This window comes from Balaenoptera physalus, assembly GCF_965194825.1.
Source record: "Balaenoptera physalus genome assembly, chromosome: 4".
NCBI classification, from domain to species: Eukaryota; Metazoa; Chordata; class Mammalia; order Artiodactyla; family Balaenopteridae; genus Balaenoptera; species Balaenoptera physalus.
In genome coordinates, this window is record NC_138891.1 from 37787874 (window position 1) to 37814913 (window position 27040).

At 41.1% G+C, this 27040-nt stretch overlaps 1 protein-coding gene and 1 pseudogene across 6 annotated transcripts in view; one reads left to right on the forward strand and one right to left on the reverse strand.

Annotated features, from left to right (window-relative positions):
• On the reverse strand, positions 1 to 26945 carry LOC309659677 (G2/mitotic-specific cyclin-B1 pseudogene; annotated as a pseudogene). The gene is made up of 2 exons (XR_014268356.1): positions 24060 to 26945; positions 1 to 15867 (listed from the first exon to the last, which is right to left on the reverse strand). The product of XR_014268356.1 is annotated as a G2/mitotic-specific cyclin-B1 pseudogene (transcript).
• Positions 1 to 27040, forward strand: part of KCNAB1 (potassium voltage-gated channel subfamily A regulatory beta subunit 1) — a 417300-nt gene that overhangs the window by 305066 nt on the left and 85194 nt on the right. For all 5 annotated transcript variants that reach the window (XM_082459591.1, XM_082459589.1, XM_082459590.1 and 2 more), the window contains exon 3: positions 26909 to 26946. In XM_082459591.1, coding sequence (XP_082315717.1) covers positions 26909 to 26946 — 38 coding nt within the window. The remainder of the gene's footprint in view (positions 1 to 26908; positions 26947 to 27040) is intronic.

Sequence of the window (27040 nt, forward strand, 5' to 3'; positions counted from 1 at the left end):
CAGAGGTCTGGTGGGCTCTCTGTGTAGTTACTGTAGACCAGGCATTTGCGATGCGTGGTTCTCTGCAGTCCGTGATTTTCTCCAGCACAGCTCAGCATCTTGGTTATAGGTGATGAACAGCCGGACAGTCAGACTCCTCCAGGTGTCAGTCTTTGCCAGGCAGGTGAAATGAAGGAACAGTGAAGTAATGGAGCTGAGAATAGGGCAAGAGAATCTAAATGGTCAACCACGTCATCCAGCTAGCCTAAGCTCCCTGGTTAAGGAAGGAATTGAAGACAGAATAGATAGACTGGAGGAAGGTAAAGAGTTTGAGGACAACGTGTGTGGGGATGTACCTACACAAAGTCTGCAAGAGTGACAGCTTGTAGCATGCGAGGGCTTATGACCTGGTCATTAATGCATTATTCGGAATACACATGAGACACACCTCCACCCAGGTTCTCCTGTGTGCAAGTTTAGTTCTGTTGTTCATGGCACCACTGTGGTCTTCTGTTTCCACCCCATCAACCTTTACTGCGGTTTCTTCTGATAATCATTGCCTACATTTTCTGAAACTGAGTTTCATACTTGAGAGTTTGCAAATTCCAGGGTGTGCTAAATGTCTGTAGTTTCTATACCAGTGTGACTTTAAGAAGACTGGGCACTTTATTCGGACACTTTAATGGTTGCTGTGTTGCTCTTCCAGTAGAGCCACTGGAGACAGACATAAGGAAAAGACAGCGGACTCTCAACTACCTCTGATAAGAGAGGGGACAGTGACACAGAAAACTGAACATGCATTTATGTTTGTCTTTGGAGTGAACTTTGTATTTCTTTTGAATACGGTGCCATAGACATGAAAACCTGTTAGTGAAAAATCAAGAGTTGTCTAGAGGTAATAAAACATGTAGGAACAGTATAATGATCTTATAGCCCATCTCTGACTAGGCTTCAGCAAAGCTTTCAACTTTCCATAATGAATTAATCATTCTATATGGCACCAGTGGGAGAAATTCCGCCCTGACCCCATCAAACTGGTGTGTCTCACTTGTACCCTATTCTCTTAGGATTGGTGGCCCTTGTCATCTTGTCCCAGAAAACAAGACTGCTGATGCTTTTTTATTCCACCCTTTTTTATTTCCACTAAGCTATTTTTGCTGCAGTCATTTACTGCCACTGGGATTTTTGCAGAAGATTAATAATACTAATAAAATGAAGGGCAAAGTGCCAAAGAGAGCATCTTGAAAGAATAGTCTGTAACCCTTTATGTGGTCAGGGCTAAAGACTCTAAAAAGGCATTACATTCTCCAGTTTGGGGTCAAAGCCAACTTCCACCTTCTTTGTTGTATTGTTCTTCAGCCTCTGGGCCCAGTACGTAATGTCTCTCTCCCTACCACTCTGGGGCTTCCCATCAAACTGGGAGCTTGCAGAGGGATTGAGTTCATTCAATGACATCCTGACTGCTGCCTAGACCAGTTTTCAACTCTGGCTACCAGTACAGTTGCGTGGGAGCTTTTAAAAAATACCTGTGCCTGGGCACATCCTCAGATCAACCAGACTAGAATCTCTGGGGTGGGGCAGGGCATCAGCTCCCAGGTGGTCCTACTAACTGGGCCAGAGTTGAGGATAGCTGGCCTGGCTCGCCACCTGAGTTACTTGCTCATCAGATGGCTGGGTCCACCATGGAAGCTTTGAGCACCTAAGAGATTTGGATTCCCAGGCAGCATGCAGGAGGCACAACCAGAGAACAAGATGGATGCCACTTCTGGTGCCCAATGAAGAAACAAGTACCAGGTGGGGTGTTTGTTTTTCATCTAGCTTTAGCCCAATTGAAACTCAGAATTTTGCAGCATTTTTGACGTTTTAGTCTATTCATCACTCTCCATTTGTCACTTCAGAATGATCTGTAATAAATAATAAATCTTCCTGAGCTTTGTGGAGATGAGTAGACTGTTAGAATTGGTGCATTCCAATGTTGACTTTGGCTTTCACTGCCATCTCAGGAAAAGTCATTTATCTTCCTATGGAACTTTTGCTGCTTCAAATAGTATCTCTTTGGAAGATAAGAAGGAAAGTAACATTTAGTGAGCACCTGTTGTATGCTCGGTACTGTACTAGACCCTTGGCATATACTACTGAAATTGTTAAGGGCGTGGACTGTGGAGTCACTCTGCCTGGGCTCACATCCCAGCTCAACCACCCCCTCCCCCTCCCCAGCAAGTAAACTCAAATCAGAGTGGTCATGAGTTCCAAATGAGATCATGTCTATAAAGTGTGTAGCACAGCGCCTGGCACAATGTAAGTTCTCCAAAAAGTGTTCCATCATTGTCTCGTTTAGTTCTCACAGCAATACTGGAGTAGGTATCAGTGTCTGTTTTAGAGATGAACCAGGTCTCAAAGGTGAACCTATTTAGCCACAGACATAATGAACCTCAGGTGTATCTGAAAGAAAATGAAAATACCTACCCTTCATGATTTTTTGAAAAATAAGAGATGATTTTAGAATGCGTTGCATAGGACGTGTGAGATAGTTGATCTGCAAAACTCAAATCTGTTCTAGGTGTTGGAGAGGCAGTGATGAACAAGGCAGAGAGATCCCCTGTCCTTGGGGAGGGTAGACTGAGCTCTCCACCCAGCCTTCAGGAATCATGAGGGGCTGTACACACCCAACTTTTTGGTAGCACACTCTTCACTGCCATTAGGTACTCTTTTTCTTTCCTAGTTAACAGAAGGTTCTAATTCTTCATAGTGAGTGATCCTTAAGGTTCTTGACTAACCACAAAATAATCAAAGATGGAGAGTCACCAGGAGGTTATCTTTGCTGCCCCAGGAGTTCCTTCTGGGCACACCCTCCCTTGCTTCCCTAAATCAGGGCCCCTGGTGCTAGCAGAAGGAGAAATAGATGCCATCACTGCTTTAAGATGGCAAATGCAAATGTTATTTCTACCATAATTACTCCCTAGATCCAGGCCAAGCTGCCGGCCACCCTTCAGAATGTCCTCTCGTTGTGTATATCAGTGTGGTGGCTGATGGGTACCCAGGTCACAAACTCATATAAAGGCCACAGATGGATTTATTCATATTTACTCGTTTCCAAGCAATGAATTAATGAAAAGAAAATCAGCAGGCAATAAAAGAGTTTATTGAACACTACTTCTATGAGGATCACTTCTTCTCTGCTGTTCTTGAATTCATGAAACACTTAATAAGCCCCTCCTATGTACCAGGTTTTATGTAGTCTCTGGGGATACAGAGATTATCCCAAGATGTTAGTAGTTTTGAAAATGTCTCAAGAAGGGCTGTCCTCTGTATTTGAGAACAATCCAAAGTATTGTTGACATAGCAGTATATTTTTTATATTTTTTGATGCCTCTGGTTATCTACATTTAACTTTCTATATAGCATGTTAGGAAATTTCATTCCAACCTGTAAAATCGGACTATGTGTTTATAATACTGCCATTGCCTCAGTGCCAAAGCCTGGGGGCACCAGTGTCCAGATGAGGCTGCCAGGAGCTGTTCTGGGCTTCTTCCATTAAGCTTTCAGTATAATATAAAATACCATTTCAAAGGTAAGTGACTCTATGTAGAATTTGAATTAAACGGGATCTCCTAAAACTAAAGATACACAACATGGTTTTATGATCTAGTATTGCTCTGTTTTCTTCTTTAACATGATAAATTTCTACATACAGTTACTGAAAGAGGAAGACCTTTGTAGCTTAGTTAGAAATAGAGAAAGAGTGCATAAAAAATTTCATGCATAGTTCTATGGAAAATGCTAAAATACCTCATCTGCTTGATACAGCTATGAATTTTCCATTAGGAAAAGGACATTATAGGTTAAAAAGAAAAAGCTGAAATCATTAACAGCTACAGATAAAATAAGCTAATCTTTGTATGTAAATATATAAATCCACAGGGAAACATGGGAATTGGGTTAATTTGAGTGTAATAGGGTTGGGAACTTTTAAAAATCTTCAGGTTTTTGCTAAATTATCCCTTATACATTTCCTCAGTTTTAATTTCTCTACATTTCAAAAACTTCTTAGTCAAAAAGTATGTGAAGCACTTTGTATTCCAACTTTGAGTTTTCATTAGTGATATTTAATACAATAAACATCATGAAACTCACAGCACAAGAGGGAGAATTTGAAAGGACTGTTATAAAATTTTTTCATTCTTTTTCACAATATATTATCCCTATCTTGTTTTCACTAAGAAAGTTTCTTTGCCTCGCCATGGAATTAAAATTTATTTCCCAGTATATCTTGATAGTCCTATGAGCACAAACTGTTTTTTATGTACAGCTACACCAGAGTTATTCAAAATTATTACTGTTTGGGGGAGAATAACTCACTGAACTATCGAAGAAATATATCCCTGCACAAAGATAAAGATTTGCCATGAACTTTTTAAAGATAAAAGTAAGTGTAAAGGAGGTCACCTTGACTTTCAAACTTCTTGACAGTAGTGTTTTTCCAGAGAGTTCTTATTCATAATAACTTACTATGGAAAGACAAGAGATAAAGCCAAAAATAAAAATATGTATTTGAGCACATACTGTGTTTCAGGTCCCATGTTAGGAGTTCACAGAAAAAGAAAAAATATATATATGTATATACATACTTTCAACCTTAATTTCAACCAGTTTAGAATAAGATACTGAAAATATTTGAATTTGTTTTAAAAAACAGAAGTTGCCATTTAGTCCTAGTATCCCATAGTGTCTAATTTTATTCCAACAGTGTTATTTCACTTATGTTAAATATTCTGTACATTTCTTTTTTTTAATTGAAGTATAGTTGACTTACAATATTATATTAGTTTTGGGTGTACAACATAGGGATTCAATATTTTTATAGATTATACCCCATTTAAAGTCATTATAAAATATTGGCTATAGTCCCTGTGCTATACAATATATCTGTGTAGCTTATTTATTTCATACATAATGGTTTGTACCTCTTAATCCCCTACCCCTCTCTTGCCCCTCCTTTTTCTCCCCTCCCCACTGGTAACCACCAGTTTGTTCTCTATATCTGTAAGTCTGTTTCTGTTTTGTTATATTCATTTGTTTGTTTTATTTTTTAGATTCCACATATAAGTGATAAAATACAGTATTTGTCTTTCTCTGTCCTACTTATTTCATTCAACATAATGCCCTCCAAGTCTATCCGTGTTACTGCAAATGGCAAAATTTCATTCTTTTTTATGGCTGAGTAGTACTCCATTTGTATGTGTATGTGTGTGTGTACACACACATATACACCACATCTTCTTTATCCATTCATCTGTTGATGGACACTTAGGTTGCTTCCATATCTTGGCTCTTGTAAATAATGCTGCTGTGAACATTGTGGTGCATATATTTTTCTGAATTAGTGTTTTCATTTTCTTTGGATATATACCCAGGAGTGGAATTGCTGGATCATATAGTAGTTCTATTTCCAGTTTTTTGAGGAACCTACATACTGTTTTCCACAGTGGATGTACCAATTTACATTTTCACCAACAGTGTGCTAGGGTTCTCTTTTCTCCACATCCTTGCCAACGTTTTTTATTTGTTGTCCTTTTGGCAATAGTCATTCCGACAGGTGTGAAGTGTGAAGTGGTATCTCATTGTGGTTTCGATTTGAATTTCCCTGATGATTAGTGATGCTGAGCATCTTTTCATGTGCCTATTGGCCATCTGTATATCTTCTTTGGGAAAATATCTATTCAGGTCTCCTGCCCATTTTTTAGTCAGGTTATTTGTTTTTCAGGTTTTTTTATAGTGTGATGTATGAACTAGTTATATATTTTGGATATTAACCCCTTATCAGTCATATCATTTGCAAATATTTTCTCCCATTCTGTAGGTTTTTTCCTTTTGTTGATGGTTTCCTTTGCTGTGCAAAAGCTTTTAAGTTTAATTAGGTTCTGTTGTTTATTTTTGCTTTTGTTTCCTTTGCCTGAGGAGACAGATCCAAAAAAATATTGCTAAGACTTATGTCAAAGAGTGTTCTGCCTATGCTTTCTTCTAGGAGTTTTATGGTTTCTGGTCTTACATTTAGGTCTTTAATCCACTTTGAATCTATTTTTTTTATATGGCATGAGAAAATGTTCTGATTTTGTTCTTTTACATGTCCAGCTGTCCAGTTTTCCCAGCACCACTATTCTGTTCATTTCTTATAGGAGTGCTTCCAAAGAACAAAATGAATAAGGCACATTAATGATGCATGCTGGTTATAAGTACCCTGGAAACTTTGTTGTAAGAAATAATTTTCAGCATGTAAATGTTAGTACAATAAAACATGAGAAATTTGACCAAGAAACTTAGGACAAAGTATTAACAAAATGTAAACAGTGCCTCTGCCTCTTTTTCATGTTCAGGAAATAGGAAGAGTTGTAATTTGTTAGAATCCTTGTTTATCAACGGATTTCCCAGTAAAGCAATACGGATTTTTTTTTTAACTTTTGCTTCTTATTATAAAAGTAGTAATATTCATTCCAATAGTGTGGGCAGAAAATTAAAACACCCTAGGAAGAAAAACTCATCAAAGAATTTTTTGGCTTTATTGAAACTTTTCATAACAGGCTAAAGGTGCTAAATCAACCAATTCAGGAGTCACACCTACATGAGGAAATGTAAGAAGATTTAGCCATGGATTTACATTACTATGTATCATTAATTCTAACATTTAAATTTGGGGAGTGGGTCATTGCTTTCTGGGGGAAGATTTAAGGCAGTGAAATTTCATTCCTATGCTATGTGCGCAGCAGCTCCTGAGGGGACTGTCAACCCTGGCATTCTGCTTTATAGAACAAAACTGCCTCTTCTAAACTTCTCCTCCAGTCCTTCATCCTACTTCTGTTACTACTGCCTTGTCTTTAAACTTTACTGATCAGATTAATGGAGAAACAGAACAAAGTGGTTCCAGGTAGATTTGCCCTGAAACAAATCTTAAGACAAAATGGAGCTAGCAGTATCCCTCGGGATTAAAAGTACATAAAACTTTAAGTCAAAGAAAGAAGGAAAATATCAAATATTTGTACATTCTCTATAAGGATCGCGAAGGATGTAATGTCAACCCTAGACGTTTAACCCTCAAAACCGCCAGCCTTCAGACAAGTATTAGAAGAAGATCCACAGGTTTTTCTGGAAGACTCAGCCAGCCAGCTCTACGTTGGCCTTGCCTAATCTAAGACCAGGCTCCCCTCTGCCACTGCCTTGCCCACCAGTACACTCTGCTCCTTCCTACACCCAAGAATACACCCAAGAATTTCTTCAATGACAGGTACATCTCATTATGGCTCCACTCTCATTCCTAGCTCTTAAGGGTTTGAGAGCTTAAAGCCCAGGATGGCTCTGTGTATGAGGTCTCATGGGAAGAAAGATAAAACCTGTCCTCAGGTGGAAATGGGAGAATCTGGGAGCAGGGAGGTGGCCCAGAGGAGTGGCCTGTTCTTCATCCATAGACAAGGAAGTTTGTGGGCAGAAACAGATGTAAAGTTTATCATAAGGAAGGTTCAGTCAGGAGGCATTTGGCAGAGGGAAGAAAGTGGGAAGATTCATGAAAGCAAGATATTGTTACAAGCATTCAGAGCAAACGCTAGGCCATACCATTTTGGCTGGAGCAGAGTATGTGGGGGAGACGAGGAGGCATCATTACCAGAAAACAGCATGAGGCTGGGGGAGACCATGGCCTTGGAGATCCCACCACTAACCACCTGTGGAAAGTCATTTCTCTACCACTTCACTTCCTCATCTTTATATACATGGATTCTTCAGATCTTGCAGAGTTGCCTGTGAATGAGTATACTACTTGCACTTCCCTTGCCTGAGAGCTCACTTTTATTCTGCATGGCCTTTACCACTTCCTTGCCTAGTTGCATTACTATTTCAAGCTCTTTTTTAAAGTGCAGGTGTGAAAGCAGCCCTTCATTGCCCCCCTTCCCTGCCCAGATTTTAAATAGTATTATTGGCTCTTGCAAGAAAAGGTAACCAAAGTAAAACAGTAAAGGCTAGGCTGTTATCACTCCTGTTATCTCAGGCCAGATGCTCATTAGCAATACACTAGTAGCCAAAAAACGAGAGACCAGACTGCAGCTTGGATCCAAAAATAAGGGCCAAGCTTGGTGGAAAACAAATACAAACCGATATAAGAAAGAATGCTTTGTCTGTACCATTTGAAAAAGATAGAGCCTTGAGCTATGTCCCACATGCCCAGACATAGGTCTACATCCAGTTCATCTACAGTGGCCACAATGGGGTTGCTCAGAATGTTGTTTTGCTACTTAGCCACTCACTCTGCTGCCTCCCCAGCAGGAGGACAGCTCCATTCCATGCCCTTCAAGAGGGCACCAAGGGCAATAAGCCAATTCTTCACCTCTGTCACCTGTCTGTACATCTCAATCCCATTTTCTGAGCCTTTCTCTCAGGCCAGATTTCTAGGTATCTGCTTTCTGTTTGTTTTGTTTTGATCCTGCATCAATATGAACATTAAGGTAACTGTGCAACTCACCTATCTTACTGAAAGAACAGCAATCTTTCCATACCATACTGTGATGAAGGGTGCGACATTGGTTAAATCCTGGCTCCAACTCCACCAATTACTAGTTACTTGGACTCTGGGCAAGTAACTTAACCTCTGAAAATGGGAATGGTAAAGTAACAGCTGAGTAAAAGAATTAGAAAGGCAAGTCAGAGTGTAAAGAAAAGGAAGAGGTACTAAAATATCAGTATGTGAAGAATCTAGAACTGTGGTCCTCCAGTTAGTCTTCGACAAAAGAGGCAAGAGTATACAATGGGGAAAAGAGAGTCTCTTCAGCAAGTGATGTTGGGAAAGTTGGACAGCCACATGTAAATCAATGAAGCTAGAACAGACCCTCACACCATATACAAAAATAAATTCAAAATGGCTTAAAGACTTAAATATAAGACAATACACCATAAAACTCCTAGAAGAGAACATAGGCAAAACATTCTCTGACATAAATCATACCAGTGTTTTTAGGTCAGTCTCCCAGGGCAATAGAAATAAAAGCAAAACTAAACAAATGGGACCTAATCAAACTTATAAGCCTTCGCACAACAAAGGAAACCATAAACAAAATGAAAAGACATTCTACGGACTGGGAGAAATATTTGCAAATGAAGTGACCAACAAGGGCTTAATTTCCAAAATATACAAACAGCTGCTACAATTCAATAACAACAACAACAACAAAACAAACAACCCAATCGAAAAATGGGCAGAAGAACTAAATAGACATTTCTCCAAAGAAGACATACAGATGGACAGGACAATAGGCACATGAAAAGATGCTCATCATCGCTAATTATTAGAGAAATGCGAATCAAAACTACAATGAGGTACCACCTCCCACCAGTCAGAATGGCCATCATTAAAAAGTCTACAGATAATAAATGCTGGAGAGGGTGTGGAGAAAAGGGAACCCTCTTACACTGTTGGTGGGAATGTAAATTGGTGCACCCACTATGGAAAACAGTATGGAGTTTCCTCAAAAAACTAAAAATAGAGTTGCCATATGATCTAGCAATCCCACTCCTGGGCATATACCCAGACAAAACCATAATTCAAAAAGATGCATGCACCCCTGTGTTCATAGCAGCACTGTTTACAATAGCCAAGACATGGAAACATCCTAAATGTCCATCAACAGATGAATGGATAAAGAAGATGTGATATAGATAGATAGATAGATAGATATAGATACAGATAGATATATATTGATATATATATATATAGACACATAATGGACTATTACTCAGCCATTTAAAAGAATGACATAATGCCATTTGCAGCAACATGGATGGACCTAGAGATTATCATACTAAGCAAAATAAGTCAGAAGGAGAAAGATAAATACCATATGATATCACTTATATGTGGAATCTACAATACGACAGAAAGGAACATATCTACGAAACAGAAACAGACTCACAGACATAGAGAACAGACTTGTGGTTGCCAAGGAAGGGGGTTGTGGGAGGGAAGGATTAGGAGTTTGGGATTAGCAGATGCAAGCTACTATATATAGGATGGATAAACAAGATCCTACTACATAGCACAGGAAACTATATTCAATATCCTGAGATAAACCATAATGGAAAAGAGTATGAAAAAATATATATGTGTATAACTGAGTCACTTTGCTATACAGCAGAAAGTAACACAACATTGTGAATCAACTATACTTCAATAAAATTAAAAAAAAAATAGAACTATGGTCCTCAACCCTGGCTGCCATTAGGATTATCTGAAGATCTTTTAAGAATTCTGATGCTGGGGGTCCTGTTCCCAGAGATTCTGATTTAACTGGTCTGATGAGGGACCACGTCAGCAGAATCATTGAAAGCTCCCCAGGATATTCAAATGTGCAGCCAGGCTTGAAAACCTCTGATCCAATGTAGTGAATCAGGGAAACAACCAACATGTTCTCATGTTAGAGACATTTCTTACAGGGCTGGACGCCCGAGTTTTTTTGTTTATTTTCCTTACTTTTTTGGCTGCGTCGGGTCTTAGTTGCGGCACACAGGATCTTCGTTGAGGCACGTGGGATCTGAAGCAGCTCACGGGCTTCTCTCTAGTTGTGGTGCGCGGGCTCCAGGGCACATGGGCTCTGTAGTTTGCAGCACGCGGGCTCTCTTGTTGAGGTGCACGAGCTCAGTAGTTGTGGCGCACAGGCTTGGTTGCCCTGTGGCATGTGGGATCTCAGTTCCCCAACCAGGGATCGAACCCACATCCCTTGCATTGGAAGGTGGATTCTTTACCACTGGACTACCAGGGAAGTCCCTGGACACCCAAATTTTTAAAGTGTTTATTTACTGATTCAGTGAATGATTATTAAGCACCTACTATGTGCCAGGCTTCACTTCAGTGGCTAGAGTTAAAGATTTAGATTTAACTTGGTCCCTCCCCTCAGGACAGATGCAGTCCGGTGAACAAGTCATATGTGAAAAAAAATTTATGTAGTTACAATGCGATATGGTTGGTGTGGTAGTCATGCTTTGTTCAAAGTGGTAGAATGGGATGAGTTCTTCACCCTTCAAAGCCCAGCCACAGAATCACGAAATCATAGAGATGAAGGAAGCTTAAGGTCCCTAATTTTGTGTGTGAGGAAACTTGAAATCAAGAGGTTGGGACTTCCCTAGGGTCATAGAGTTAATGGAACAGAGACCTACAGGAGAGGAAGTGTTAAGGAACTGGTCCAGCAGCACTGGACTCTGAGGCTGAAGTTCTGGATCCTGAGGAATAAGTAGGATTTGGATGTAAGGACATGGGGAAGGGTTCCATTCTCAGAAGACTCAGCCCAGAGCTAAGAGGAGAGGTACACACAGTGCACTTGGAATGTGCAAGGAATGCCCTGGCCCTGGTGTCAGGTAGTGGCCAACAGCTTAGCACTTCGTCCTCCAAGTCAACACTGATTTGGGCTTACACTCTGTTTCCTGCTTTCCATGAAATTTGGGGGGATGCTCCCACCCCCAGTTCTGCCTCTCTCCGGGAATAATTCTATTAAAATGAGATGGTGAACACATTAATTTTGTGCAGTGTGTAGTCTGAGTTCACTGAGATCTGGGGTTTGAATCTCCAACCTTAAATTCTTCAGTGATGTAACAGATGAATAACTCTAAACACCACTAGATTAAATACCTCTCGACCATTTGGTCAGCCTTGACTACATTAACCTGGAGTCAATGTGTGCTCTATTTACCAAACTTAAAAATTGTTAAATCCAGAGTGCAGTGTGTTGAATTGGCTCTCTATTCTCCCCTGGTTCTGACCTTGATGTTGTAATTGAAGTCTCACCTTCTCTCACACCCTACATCCTTTTAATCAGCAAATCTTATTGCCTGTCCTTCAAAATCTATCAGAAACTCAAGCACTTCTGACCGTCCTCACTACCACCACCTCAGACCAAACCACTGTCGTGTGTCACCTGGATTTATCACGACAGCCTCCTCACTGGTGCTGGTGCTTCAGCCTCAGCCTCAGAGGTGTGCCCTCAACACCACAGCAGAGGTTCCTTTTCAAAGAGTGTCAGACTGTGTCACTTCTCTGTTCAAAACTCCTCTCCAAGGTCCTTCTTATGATTGATATCACCCCACACAGTCTGTTCCCCGTTACCCCTCAGACCTCGTCTTCTCTTCTCTGGCCACACTGGCTTCCTCATTGACCTTGAACATGCTAAGTAAGCCCCCTCCACATTGTTTTCCTCATTGAAATGTTCTTCTCCAAGGTAACTGCGTGGCAAGCTCCTTTACTTTCTTTGGGTCTTTTCTCAAAAGCCACTTTCATTGTGAACCTTATCTGGCCACCCCATCTAAAATCTCAACCCCATCCCCTGACATTTTACCTACTGTAGCCGACCTTATAAACATGACTTTCTTTAACACTCATCAAGCAACTTTATTCATTTTATATTTTATTTATTGATGAAATTAACATTCATAAATAAACACTATATATTTAACTTATTTTTCTTATTATTTTGTCTTTCCTCTTAAATCTGCCCCATGAGGGGAGAAATAATTTTCTCACTGTTGTATCCTGATAATTTAAGTACAAGGCCTGGCACATGATAAACTCAAATAAATACTTGTTTAATAAAAGAATGAAGAAAAGTTAACTGTGGCATAATAAATATTATAATTGCATTTTTATATTGCCTTCTTGATAGTTATAAAAAATATATGCAAAACATAAACAAGTCAAACTACAGTATAGAAAAAGAAGTCACCAAATCTATAACGCTAAAATGATCCAAACCCAAATTGAGGGACATTCTATCAAGTACTTGATCAGTGCTCTTCAAAAGTGTCAGACAAGGAAAGACTGAGGAATGTCACAGATCAGAGGACACTAAGGAGACATGAACATGAAATGCAGTGTTGGGTCCTGCCTAGGATCCTGGAACAGAAAAAAAGGACAATGAAATTCAAAAAAAAGTCTGTAGTTTAGTTACTAGTACTGTACTAGTGTTCATTTCCTGGTTTTGATAATTACACTATGATGATGTGAGATGTTAAAGGGCCAGGGAGGTAGCCTACCTGCACAAACGTTATTACTTCTGAATATCTAAATATGTCTTCATACAGGCAAGGAGATCATTTAAATGATATGCATGTTTCCTTATGCTTAGAAATTACCCTGTAAACCACCACCAAGGTAATTAAGTAACCAAGATAGGTATGTGTGTGTGTGTCAAGGTAGTTTTCTTTTTCTTTTTATGTTTCACCGATCATTTTCTATGCCCTGGTAGGTGTATGCCAAGGGCCTCAAACAGAGGTTTTCAAAGCATATATTCTTTGGTACATGAAGGAGTTTCATCAGAAGACACAATAACAGTTCAAAGTTCTCTTTATACTCCCACTGCTTTTAAAAGGTTAGAAATAACAAGTGTCAGTTAAGTAAAATGATCTTCTAAATGACATCCCACTAATTTGAGATTTCACAGTGAAATAGTCATATGCCATCCTATGTCTCAAGCAGGCGTGTTCTCATTAGAGAGAGAAAAACGATCAAGGAAACTGCCACCAAGGGTTTTTGAGAATTGTATTAATTAATTAATTAATTAATTACATCTTGTGGAGGGGAGTAGTAGAGATAAAATCGTACAAGCAGAGTTGCCTTGTCCGGAAAGCTGCCACTTGATCCCTCTCCATCCTGAGGGAATATGTCCCATTTTTAAGTGGCAACTCTTCCTCATGGGTGGCGGTGGACCCTGCCTACACTGTGCCCTCACCCCCCCACCCCCAGGCCTTGCAGCCAGGGAGAAGGACCTTCCGCCTACCCTTCTCCAGGAGGGGGCACTGCTGCGTGGGTACCAGGGGATGGGGAGAAACACATCAATCTCATAGGGACTAGAACTGAAGACTATTGATGAGCATTTTTCATGTTTCTATAAATCAAAATAAACGTTTATTTGGTGGGAAACTATCCCAGTATTTTGTACATTAAAGATAGTCAAAAAGTCAATTCAATTCAGTTTAACCAGATAATTACCAACCATCTACTAAGGACTCACTTTCATTCTAGGGCTGTGGAGGTAAGAAGATAAATGAAATAAAACCCTAACCCTCAGATAGCTTACTCTTTAGTAGAGGATATAAAGTTTGTAAACAAGTAACTATAAAAGATATAAATAGCAAATGTCTAAAGGGCCAGGGACGTAGCCTACCTAAACAAAGTAAGCTGAATGGAAGAGTGACAAAATCCCCAAAATGGAACCAAACTCTTCATTTTTACTACATTATGGTGTAGGTGTATAACTTAATGTAAATATATATGATAGCCATACCCTTTTTTTTTTAAGTAAAAAGGACTACAACTTTATTAAAAGTAAATAAATGTAACATATAATGTGTACAGATGGCACATGGTGCCAATTTTATTTGCAGATTTTATATAATTCCAAAGTTCGCAAGTTACACCTTTGCCACAGCCTTGGCTAAATCTTGAACTAGTGCAGAATTCAGCTGTGCTAGAGTGCTGATCTTAGCATGCTTAGACGCAGCATACTTGTTCTTGATAGTCATGTGCTTCGTAAGCCCATGATTCACCATGACTATATTCTTAGCCAGGTGTTGCATAACAACAAGAAGGGATTCTTCAGTGTATGACAGGTAATCCTGTAGAATTGGTGTCAATTCACCATTATCAAGAATTTTCAGTGCTAAGCAAAAAGCTCCCACTGCAATCTGAGAAGGAGGGAAGTGCACCATATGGTAGTTCAACATAGTTAGTTCCATGAGATATTTGGTCAAAGTATGTAGCTTAACATCAACCTCTCCAATCTTAGACGCTCTCCGAAGGAAATGCAGGCAGGGGTAGAGGGCGACCCAGACTAAAATTTAAAGCTCTTAGAATCTTCATTTCCATCTGTCTGATTTGGTACTTAGTGTAAGTGTTGTCAGTCACAAAGGCAAAGTCACCAATTTCTGGAGGGTACATTTCCTCATATTTGCTTGCAATAAACATGGCAGTGACACCAGCCAGCTGCAGCATCTTCTTGGGCACACAGTTATCCTGCATGAACCGATCAATAATGGAAACAGTCATGTACACAGTCTCCTGGAGTAACCTGAATCTCATTTGAACCTGCACTAGCCAGTCAATTAGGATGGCTCTCACGTTTCCAGTGACTTCACGACCCAGTAGGTATTTTGGTCTGACTGCTTGCTCTTCCTCAGGTTGTCTCAGATAAGCATAGATATCTTTTACGTATTCACTACAAAGGTTTGGATCCACTCCATCTTCTGCATCCACATCATTCACTGTAAGAATTACATCAGAGAAAGCCTGACACACATATTCTTCTGCAGGGGCACAGCCAGATGTTTCCATGGGGCTTGGAGAGGGAGTATCAACCAAAATAGGCTCAGGGGGAAGTTTCTGTTCTTTAACAGGCTCGGGTTCTGGCTCTGGCTCCAGATCCGGCTCCAGCTAGGGCTCCAGCACAGGTACAGGAGTCTTTTCCAGAGGTTTTGGTAGTTTTTTAGCAATAACTTTTGCAGCAGCTAAAGTTTTTGCTTCCTTTTTCAGGGGCAGTTTGGCCTGTGGCTGTTCACTGACTTTGTTACCGATGTCCCCAAGAGCTGTTCTTGGCCTCAGCCCGGGCTTAGAGGCTGCAACAGTGGCCACAGGCACGCACTTTGCGCCTGCCATATTGACCTTCGCATTATTTTCAGCATTAATGTTCATGTTCCTGGTGATCCGGAGCACCATGGCTTCCTCTGCACCAGGCAGTAGCTCAGTGGGGAGAAGCAGAGCACGGGAGCCCCCGACCAGCCAGGGACCTTGAACCCACCACAGGCCAACAGCCGTTCCTCCGCAGCACTGATATCCATATTCTATTTTATATTTAAACTTTTAATCTAAAACTGAAAAAGAAAAACATTTATTATTTTTTTTAACATCTTTATTGAAGTATAATTGCCTTACAATGGTGTGTTAGCTTCTGCTTTATAACAAAGTGAATCAGTAATACATATACAATATGTTCCCATTTCTCTTCCCTCTTGCATCTCCCTCCCTCCCACCCTCCCCATCCCATCCCTCTAGGTGGTCACAAAGCACCGAGCTGATCTCCCTGTGCTATGCGGCTGCTTCCCACTAGTTATCTATTTTACATTTGGTAGTGTATATATGTCCATGACACTCTCTTACCCTGTCACATCTCACCCCACCCCCTCCCCATATCTTCAAGTCCATTCTCTAGTAGGTCTGTGTCTTTATTCCCGTCTTGCCACTAGGTTCTTCATGGCCTTTTTATTTATTTATTTATTTTTCCCTTAGATTCCGTATATATGTGTTAGCATACTGTATTTGTTTTTCTCTTTCTGACTTACTTCACTCTGTATGACAGACTCTAACTCCATCCACCTCATTACAAATACCTCCATTTCATTTCTTTTTATGGCTGAGTAATATTCCATTGTATATATGTGCCACATCTTCTTTATCCATTCATCCGATGATGGACACTTAGGTTGCTTCCATGTCCTGGCTATTGTAAATAGAGCTGCAATGAACATTTTGGTACATGACTCTTTTTGACCTATGGTTTTCTCAGGGTATATGCCCAGTAGTGGGATTGCTGGGTCGTATGGTAGTTCTATTTGTAGTTTTTTAAGGAACCTCCATACTGTTCTCCATAGTGGCTGTATCAATTTACATTCCCACCAACAGTGCAAGAGTGTTCCCTTTCCTCCACACCCTCTCCAGCATTTATTGTTTCTAGATTTTTTGATGATGGCCATTCTGACCGGTGTGAGATGATATCTCATTGTAGTTTTGATTTGCATTTCTCTAATGATTAATGATGTTGAGCATTCTTTCATGTGTCTGTAGGCCATCTGTATATCTTCTTTGGAGAAATGTCTATTTAGGTCTTCGGCCCATTTTTGGATTGGGTTGTTTGTTTTTTTGTTATTGAGCTGCATGAGCTGCTTGTAAATCTTGGAGATTAATCCTTTGTCAGTTGCTTCATTTGCAAATATTTTCTCCCATTCTGATGGTTGTCTTTTGGTCTTGTTTATGGTTTCCTTTGCTGTGCAAAAGCTTTTAAGTTTCATTAGGTCCCATTTGTTTATTTGTGTTCTTATTTCCATTTCTCTGGGAGCTGGGTCAAAAAGAATCTTGCTGTGATGTATGTCATAGAGTGTTCTGCCTATGTTTTCCTCTAAGAGTTTGATAGTGTCTGCCCTTACACTTAGGTCTTTAATCCATTTTGAGTTTATTTTTGTGCATGGTGTCAGGGAGTGTTCTATTTTCATACTTTTACATGTACCTGTCCAATTTTCCCAGCACCACTTATTGAAGAGGCTGTCTTTTCTCCACTGTATATGCTTGCCTCCTTTATCAAAAATAAGGTGCCCATATGTGTGTGGGTTTATCTCTGGGCTTTCTATCCTGTTCCATTGATCTATATTTCTGTTTTTGTGCCAGTACCACACTGTCTTGATTACTGAAGCTTTGTAATATAGTCTGAAGTCAGGGAGCCTGATTCCCCCAGCTCCATTTTTCGTTCTCAAGATTGCTTTGGCTATTCGGGGTCTTTTGTGTTTCCATACAAATTGTGAAATTTTTTGTTCTAGTTCTGTGAAAAATGCCAGTGGTAGTTTGATAGGGATTGCATTGAATCTGTAGATTGCTTTGGGTAGTAGAGTCATTTTCACAATGTTGATTCTTCCAATCCAGGAACATGGTATATCTCTCCATCTATTTGTATCATCTTTAATTTCTTTCATCAGTGTCTTATAATTTTCTGCATACAGGTCTTTTGTCTCCTTAGGTAGGTTTATTCCTAGATATTTTATTCTTTTTGTTGCAATGGTAAATGGGAGTGTTTTCTTAATTTCACTTTCAGATTTTTCATCATTAGTGTATAGAAATGCAAGAGATTTCTGTGCATTAATTTTGTATCCTGCTACTTTACCAAATTCATTGATTAGCTCTAGGAGTTTTCTGGTAGCATCTTTAGGATTCTCTATGTATAGTATCATGTCATCTGCAAATAGTGACAGCTTTACTTCTTCTTTTCCGATTTGGATTCCTTTTATTTCTTTGTCTTCTCTGATTGCTGTGGCTAACACTTCCAAAACTATGTTGAATAATAGTGGTGAGAGTGGGCAACCTTGTCTTGTTCCTGATCTTAGTGGAAATGGTTTCAGTTTTTCACCATTGAGGACAATGTTGGCTGTGGGTTTGTCATATATGGCCTTTATTATGTTGAGGAAAGTTCCCTCTATGCCTACTTTCTGCAGGGCTTTTATCATAAATGGGTGTTGAATTTTGTCGAAAGCTTTCTCTGCATCTATTGAGATGATCATATGGTTTTTCTCCTTCAGTTTGTTAATATGATGTATCACATTGATTGATTTGCGTATATTGAAGAATCCTTTCATTCCTGGGATAAACCCCACTTGATCATGGTGTATGATCCTTTTAATGTGCTGTTGGATTCTGTTTGCTAGTATTTTGTTGAGGATTTTTGCATCTATGTTCATCAGTGATATTGGCCTGTAGTTTTCTTTCTTTGTGACATCTTTGTCTGGTTTTGGTATCAGGGTGATGGTGGCCTCGTAGAATGAGTTTGGGAGTGTTCCTCCCTCTGCAATATTTTGGAAGAGTTTGAGAAGGATAGGTGTTAGCTCTTCTCTAAATGTTTGATAGAATTCACCTGTGAAGCCATCTGGTCCTGGGCTTTTGTTTGTTGGAAGGTTTTTAATCACAGTTTCAATTTCAGTGCTTGTGATTGGTCTGTTCATATTTTCTATTTCTTCCTGGTTCAGTCTCGGCAGTTTGTGCATTTCTAAGAATCTGTCCATTTCTTCCAGGTTGTCCATTTTATTGGCATAGAGTTGCTTGTAGTAATCTCTCATGATCTTTTGTATTTCTGCAGTGTCAGTGGTTACTTCTCCTTTTTCATTTCTAATTCTATTGATCTGAGTCTTCTCCCTTTTTCTCTTGATGAGTCTGGCCAATGGTTTATCAATTTTGTTTATCTTCTCAAAGAACCAGCTTTTAGTTTCATTGATTTTTGCTATTGTTTCCTTCATTTCTTTTTCATTTATTTCTGACCTGATCTTTATAATTTCTTTCCTTCTGCTGGCTTTGGGGTTTTTTTGTTCTTCTTTCTCTAATTGCTTTAGGTGCAAGGTTAGGTTGTTTATTCGAGATGTTTCCTGTTTCTTGAGGTAGGCTTGTATTGCTATAAACTTCCCTCTTAGCACTGCTTTTGCTGCGTCCCATAGGTTTTGGGTCGTCGTATCTCCATTGTCATTTGTTTCTAGGTATTTTTTGATTTCCCCTTTGATTTCTTCAGTGATCACTTCGTTATTAAGTAATGTATTGTGTAGCCTCCATGTGTTTGTATTTTTTACAGTTCTTTTCCTGTAATTGATATCTAGTCTCATAGCGTTGTGGTCGGAAAAGATACTTGATACGATTTCAATTTTCTTAAATTTACCAAGGCTTGATTTGTGACCCAAGATATGATCTATCCTGGAGAATGTTCCATGAGCACTTGAGAAAAATGTGTATTCTGTTGTTTTTGGATGGAATGTCCTATAAATATCAATTAAGTTCATCTTGTTTAATGTATCATTTAAAGCTTGTGTTTCCTTATTTATTTTCATTTTGGATGATCTGTCCATTGGTGAGAGTGGGGTGTTAAAGTCCCCTACTATGATTGTGTTGCTGTCGATTTCCCCTTTTATGGCTGTTAGTATTTGCCTTATGTATTGAGGTGCTCCTATGTTGGGTGCATAAATATTTACAATTGTTATACCTTCCTCTTGTATCGATCCCTTGATCATTATATAGTGTCCTTCTTTGTCTCTTGTAATAGTCTTTATTTTAAAGTCTATTTTGTCTGATATGAGAATTGCTACTCCAGCTTTCTTTTGATTTCCATTTGCATGGAATATCTTTTTCCATCCCCTCACTTTCAGTCTATATGTGTCTCTAGGTCTGAAGTGGGTCTCTTGTAGACAGCATATATATGGGTCTTGTTTTTGTATCCATTCAGCCAGCCTGTGTCTTTTGGTGGGAGCATTTAATCCATTTACATTCAAGGTAATTATCGATATGTATGTTCCTATTCCCATTTTCTTAAATGTTTTGGGTTTGTTATTGTAGGTGTTTTCCTTCTCTTATGTTTCTTGCCTAGAAAAGTTCCTTTAGCATTTGTTGTAAAGCTGGTTTGGTGGTGCTGAACTCTCTCAGCTTTTGCTTGTCTGTAAAGGTTTTAATTTCTCCATCGAATCTGAATGAGATCCTTGCTGGGTAGTGTAATCTTGGTTGTAGGTTTTTCTCCTTCATCACTTTAAGTATATCCTGCCACTCCCTTCTGGCTTGCAGAGTTTCTGCTGAAAGATCAGATGTTAACCTTATGGGGATTCCCTTGTGTGTTATTTGTTTTTTTTCCCTTGCTGCCTTTAATATGTTTTCCTTATATTTAATTTTTGACAGTTTGATTAATATGTGTCTTGGTGTGTTTCTCCTTGGGTTTATCCTGTATGGGACTCTCTGTGCTTCCAGGACTTGATTAACTATTTCCTTTCCCATATTAGGGAAGTTTTCAACTATAATCTCTTCAAATATCTTCTCAGTCCCTTTCTTTTTCTCTTCTTCTTCTGGGACCCCTATAATTCGAATGTTGGCGCGTTTAATGTTGTCCCAGAGGTCTCTGAGACTGTCCTCAGTTCTTTTCATTCTTTTTTCTTTATCCTGCTCTGCAGTAGTTATTTCCACCATTTTATCTTCCAGGTCACTTATCCTTTCTTCCGCCTCAGTTATTCTGCTATTGATCCCATCTAGAGTATTTTTAATTTCATTTATTGTGGTTTTCATCATTGCTTGGTTCCTCTTTAGTTCTTCTACATTCTTGTTAAATGTTTCTTGCATTTTGTCTATTCTGTTTCCAAGATTTTGGATCATCCTTACTATCATTATTCTGAATTCTTTTTCAGGTAGACTACCTATTTCCTCTTCATTTGTTAAGTCTGGTATGTTCTGACCCTGCTTCTTCATCTGCTGTGTGTTTTTCTGTCGTCTCATTTTGCTTATCTTACTGTGTTTGGGGTCTCCTTTTCACAGGCTGCAGGTTCGTAGTTCCTGTTGTTTTTGGTATCTGTCCCCAGTGGCTAAGGTTGGTTCAGTGGGTTGTGTAGGCTTCCTGGTGGAGGGAACTAGTGCCTGAGCTCTGGTGGATGAGGTTGGATCTTGTCTTTCTGGTGGGCACGTCCACGTCTGGTGGTGTATTTTGGGGTGTCTGTGGCCTTATTATGATTTTAGGCAGCCTCTCTGCTAATGGATGGGGCTGTGTTCCTGTCTTGCTAGTTGTTTGGCATAGGGTGTCCAGCACTGTAGCTTGCTGGTCGTTGAGTGAAGCTGGGTCTTGATGTTGAGATGGAGATCTCTGAGAGATTTTTGCCGTTTGGTATTACGTGGAGCTGGGAGGTCTCTTGTGGACCAGTGTCCTGAAGTTGGCTCTCCCACCTCAGAGGCACGGCCCTGATGCCTGGCTGGAGCACCAAGAGCCTTTCGTCCACACGGCTCAGAGTAAAAGGGAGAAAAAATAGAAAGAAAGAAAGAGGCTATAATATAGTGAAGTAAAATAAAGCTATTGTAAAGCAAAGCTATACAGACAAAATCGCACCCAGAAGCATATACATATACACTCACAAATAACAGGAAAAGGGGAAAAATTAATATATCCTGCTCCCAAAGTCCACCTCCTGAATTTGGGATGATTCGTTGTCTATTCAGGTATTCAACAGATGCAGGCACATCAAGTTGTTTGTGGAGTTTTAATCCGCTGCTTCTAAGGCTGCTGGGAGAGATTTCCCCTTATTTTCCCTGTTCGCACAGCTCCTGGGGTTCAGCTTTGGATTTGGACCCGCCTCTGCGTGCAGGTCGCCTGAGGGCGTCTATTCCCCGCCCAGACAGGACGGGGTTAAAGGAGCAGCTGCTTCGGGGGCTCTGGCTCACTCAGGCCGCGGGGAGGGAGGTGTACAGAGGAGGCGGGGTGAGCCTGCGGCGGCCGAGGCCGGCGTGATTTTGCACCAGCCTGAGGCGGGCAGTGGGTTCTCCCGGGGAACTTGTCCCCGGATCACGGGACCCTGGCAGTGGCGGGCTGCACAGGCTCCCGGGAGGGGCGATGTGGAGAGTGACCTGTGCTCACACACAGGCTTTTTGGAGGCGGCAGCAGCAGCCGCAGCGTCTCACGCCCGTCTCTGGGGTCCGTGCTGATCGCCGCGGCTCGCGCCTTTCTCTGGAGTTCGTTTAGGCGGCACTCTGAATCCCCTCTCCTTGCGCTCAGCGAAACAAAGAGGCAAGAAAAAGTCTCTTGCCTCTTCGGCAGCTGCAGACCTTTTCCCGGTCTCCCTCCCAGCCAGCTGTGGTGCGCTAACCCCTTCAGGCTGTGTTCACGCCGCCAGCCCCAGTCCTCTCCCTGCGATCCAACCGAAGCCCGAGCCTCAGCTCCCAGCCCCGCCCGCCGAGCAGACAAGCCTCTCGGGCTGGTGAGTGCTGCTCGGCGCCGAGCCTCTGTGCGGGAGTCTCTCCGTTTTTTTCCTCTGCGCCCCTGTTGCTGTGGGGTCTGCGGTGATCGCCGCGGCTCGCGCCCGTCTCTGGAGTTTGTTTAGGCGGCGCTCTGAATCCCCTCTCCTCGCGCACCAGGAAACAAAGAGGGAAGAAAAAGTCTCTTGCCTCTTCGGCAGCTGCAGACTTTTTCCCGGACTCCCTCTCGGCTAGCTGTGGTGCACTAACCCCTTCAGGCTGTGTTCACGCCGCCAACCCCAGTCCTCTCCCTGCGATCCCACCGAAGCCCGAGCCTCAGCTCCCAGCCCCGCCCGCCCCGGCGGGTGAGCAGACAAGCCTCTCGGGCTGGAGAGTGCTGCTCGGCGCCGAGCCTCCGTGCGGGAACCTCTCCGCTTTGCCCTCCGCACCCCTGTGGCTGCGCTCTCCTCCGTGGCTCCGAAGCTTCCCCCCTCTGCCACCCGCAGTCTCCGCCCGCGAAGGGGCTTCCTAGTTCGTGGAAATCTTTCCTCCTTCACGGCTCCCTCCCACTAGTGCAGGTGCCGTCCCTATTCTTTTGTCTCTGTTATTTCTTTTTTCTTTTGCCCTACCCAAGTACGGGGGGAGTTTCTTGCCTTTTTGGAGGTCGGACGTTTTCTGCCAGCGTTCAGTGGGTGTTCTGTAGGAGCAGTTCCACGTGTAGATGTATTTCTACTGTATCTGTGGGAAGGAAGGTGATCTCCGCGTCTTACTCTTCCGCCATCTTCCCGAGGCCCCCAACATTTATTATTATTATTATCATTACCTTGTAATTCATTACTGCTTTGACCTGACATCAGAAACCTAATGTCTTTTCTTCTGCACCAAAATGTCAGTCAGGCCCTGTGGTTTTCTCTGTGATGTATGGTATGCAGCCTTAAATATGTAAACTGGGGTTGGTAAGTAGTTTTTTCAGATTAATTTTGGAATAAAACTGCTCCTAAACATAAGCTTTTCCCGATGTGGATAGGAAGATTATTTCCTCCAAGATGGGTGTACAGTCCCAGCTTTCAATGTTGTCATAGACTTCAATACCATTTTGTAGTACAGTTTGATAACCTCATAGCCCTGCATCTGTACTATCAAAAATTAATTAAGAAAGGTAAGCTAAATAATACCAGTTTATTTTCCTAAAGCGTGAAATCCAATATTCAAAAGCCCCATTGCAGAAAATAAATTTCAGGCTACCATTTTCATATCTGGAAACTGACTGCAGTTTTGGAAGATGAACCAAATTATTCTTTAACAATTGAATTTTCCAAAGACTTTGTTGTCAGTACTGAGAGAAGCAAATGAGACATTTGTGCAAATACTTCTGAATGCCCCAATAGAAAAATATTCACATGGTGTTGATGAGGTATAATGTCAGCAAGAAGCTTGGGACTTTGAGCCAATCTTTGCTGCTAAGTGGAAATGGGACTATTTCCTCTGATGACATGAACAGTTAAAAAAAATTCTCTCCAAAATCACAGCACAAGTAAGCCAGCAAATTCATTAAGCAAACACTGACCTGATTTTGCTCCAAGATGTAGAAGAATAGCTGAGTCATGATATTAATTAGTGAATCCATGGCCTGTTTCGTTTTAGCCCAAAGCAATTCCTGATGAATGAGGAAATTAATGGATTTATGCATAGTGCCCCTACAAAATACTGTCACCTCTGATCTGTCGCTTGATGGGTCCAAGGTCAGCCCCACCCTTTGTGAGAACCTGATCTGTAGTAACACTTACAGTTTGGAACAGTGCCTTCTATATCCAATGGTCTGAGACCCTTCTCATCACAAAGTAATTTTGCCTTGCAGAGACTTCTTGTTCAAAACTTCTTTGACCCCTCCAAGATTCTCAAAACATCGCAAATAAATATAGCTAACAGTGTGCTGTTATTTATATCTCTGTGCTCATTTGCTGCAATAGAAGATGCCACCAATAATTTAACTTATCCTGAAAGTTCTCAGCCGTATTTTTAACATGCTGAGCGACAATGTTTCTGCTTATATGAACATTTGCAAGTGCTTGTTTATGCTCTGGACACAATTTCTGCTACATTCAAAAGAAACTCTTTTATAAAAGTGTTGTCTGTAAAAAGGTTTAGATGCCGAGGCAATTTTTTCACTTAATAGAGAACTGCATTTCACAGCAGGTCATTTGTTTTATTCTCATTCAAAACAAATGCTGCCATTTCTTCAGTCCATTAAGTTTCCCAACGCCCATCTTTTCTGTATACCAGTCATGGCTTGTTTAATTATAGTGCCTTAAGTTGTAATTTTTCTGTTGTAAATATTTTTTGTTTGGATATTCTTCACATCCACCAAAAAAAAGTGCACCCCTATTTTTTCTTGAAATACTGAACTTTGTTTTTTAGGAAATGCACAAGTCCATTTTTCTCTAAATTTTACAATGAGAAAAATAGCAGTAAACACGTGGTACTAAATAACAACTGCCAGTTGACTTCAGTGTTGGAAATACAAAGGAAAGTGTGTGACCTTTGACTAAACAGGGAGGGTATAGCCCTTCCACAGAGGGCATTGCCCCTCAGATTTAGGGGATGTCTGCCGTGTGCGGACACTGATCCTCTGTTGTTAAGAGAAGCTAGAAAGCAGACTTTTAAAAGAAATATCTCCTAAGATAAAGGAGATTAATCTCTTAAGTTATCAAAATGTTGGTAACTTATTCCAAGTTTATTAAAATATCAAGTGGGTCAACATTGTTCTTGCCACGCAAAACAAGTCTGCAAGCTGAGTGCAATCTGTAAGCCACCCATTTACAACCTCTGGGGATGTAGAGTGTAACAGTAAAATAACCTATATTCTACCTCTGTTTAGTCCCTGAGAACTAAGAAGAAAAAAGGTACAGTTACATCAACATGCTTCTATGGAATATGTACCCAAGTGCCATAATTAATTTGGAAGCTTACTGATGAGGCAGCAAAGTGCAGTGGAAAGGAAGCCCCGCATGTGCGGGGGTCCCGAGTGTATCACGTATGAGGTTGGTTGATGTTACAGTCCTCATCTGGAAACTGGGATAATAAAATTGCCTTGTAAGTTTGTCAAAATGATTAGAGATGAAAGTATACACGTTTCTCAGTGTCCTGTTGGCATTTGGAAGATGTTCCATAAACAGTAGCTATCCTGTTACTACAAAACACAAAACGTAAGTTTCCAACCATATTTCTTCGTTGCCCCCACAAACACGAACTGTGCCCAGCCACCTCCTGCCACCCCTCCCTCTCCACATCATGTTTCACTCCTCGGAGCAGGAGCCCACGCCGCGGCTCATCAGCCCACTCAAGTTTTCTACTTGCCTTGCCCATGCTCTTACCTGTACCTGGAATGCCTGTCCCTCCCCTCTTCATTCAGCTCCTTCCTTTGCAATCAACCAAAGTGTCACCTCTTCTCGGAAGTCTTTCTTGAGGGCCACCTCCAGTCTGAGTAGAGCACTCCCTCCCTTCCTGCCTTGTGTTTGCCTCCGTCATGGCATTGGTCGACTAGTATTGTCAACTGTGAGCTCCTGAGACACAGGAGCTGGGGCAGTCACCTCACTGTCCGGAGCACCTGGGTGCAGTGCCTTTGCCTGGCATGTAATTAGGGCTCAAAAAAAAAAAAAAAAAAAGATCAAGGAGAGAATTATGAATACGAATGAGGTGACTATAGACTGGAGTGGAAACAGCCCACTCAGTGTCTGCTTCCCTCTTGTTTTACAAATGCAGATCTTTGGCTACTGGTTATGCCTCTCCTCCTTGCCTTCCCAAACCTCACGCTGGCTACTGCCTCTACCCCACCCCTAAACCAATGGCAATTTCCATTCTGGAGCAGCAGGTCAGAAGAGACAAGATGCTTAAGTGTCATCTCCTGGGGCTTGGAAGTGGGGACTGGAAGGACCCCTGAGAGGGTTCCTTTTGAAAGGGAATAGAGAACACAAAATAGAGTCCCTCACTGGAGGCAAAGAAAGGGAGAAATGTGACCCAAGGTCTTACCTTCACTTTCAGAACTGATAACTTCTTAGCTAAGCTGGAGCAAGAATGGGTGTGCAGCCAAAGTGGGCTTGGGGCTTCTTGCACAGCAGCATACATGGTCCTACGTCAGAAGAAAAAGAGTTTAGTAGACAGGGCTTCCATTAGCATATACTGGGCCTTTGAATGAAGAAAAGGCATCCAGAGGGATGCAGAGGAATACAGATCCCTGTTGGGGAACTTAGCGACAGAAGGAGGACGGGCAGGACTTCAGCCCCCAAGTGCTCCTCATCCGAGTACCTTCACGAACAACCTACTGAAGTAGCCCTGATGTAAGAAAAAGTGTTTCCCTTAATGCGCAATATTAGAAAAATGATTATGAATAACATGCAAATATTTATTCTTTTCCAGGAACATGGGTGACATTTGGAGGTCAGATTTCAGATGAGGTGAGTTACTTTTGGCTTCCATTATGCTGATTGGAGAAAATGCAGAGCAAACTATTTTACAATACAGTTTCTGGGATTCTGGCATTTTACAAGG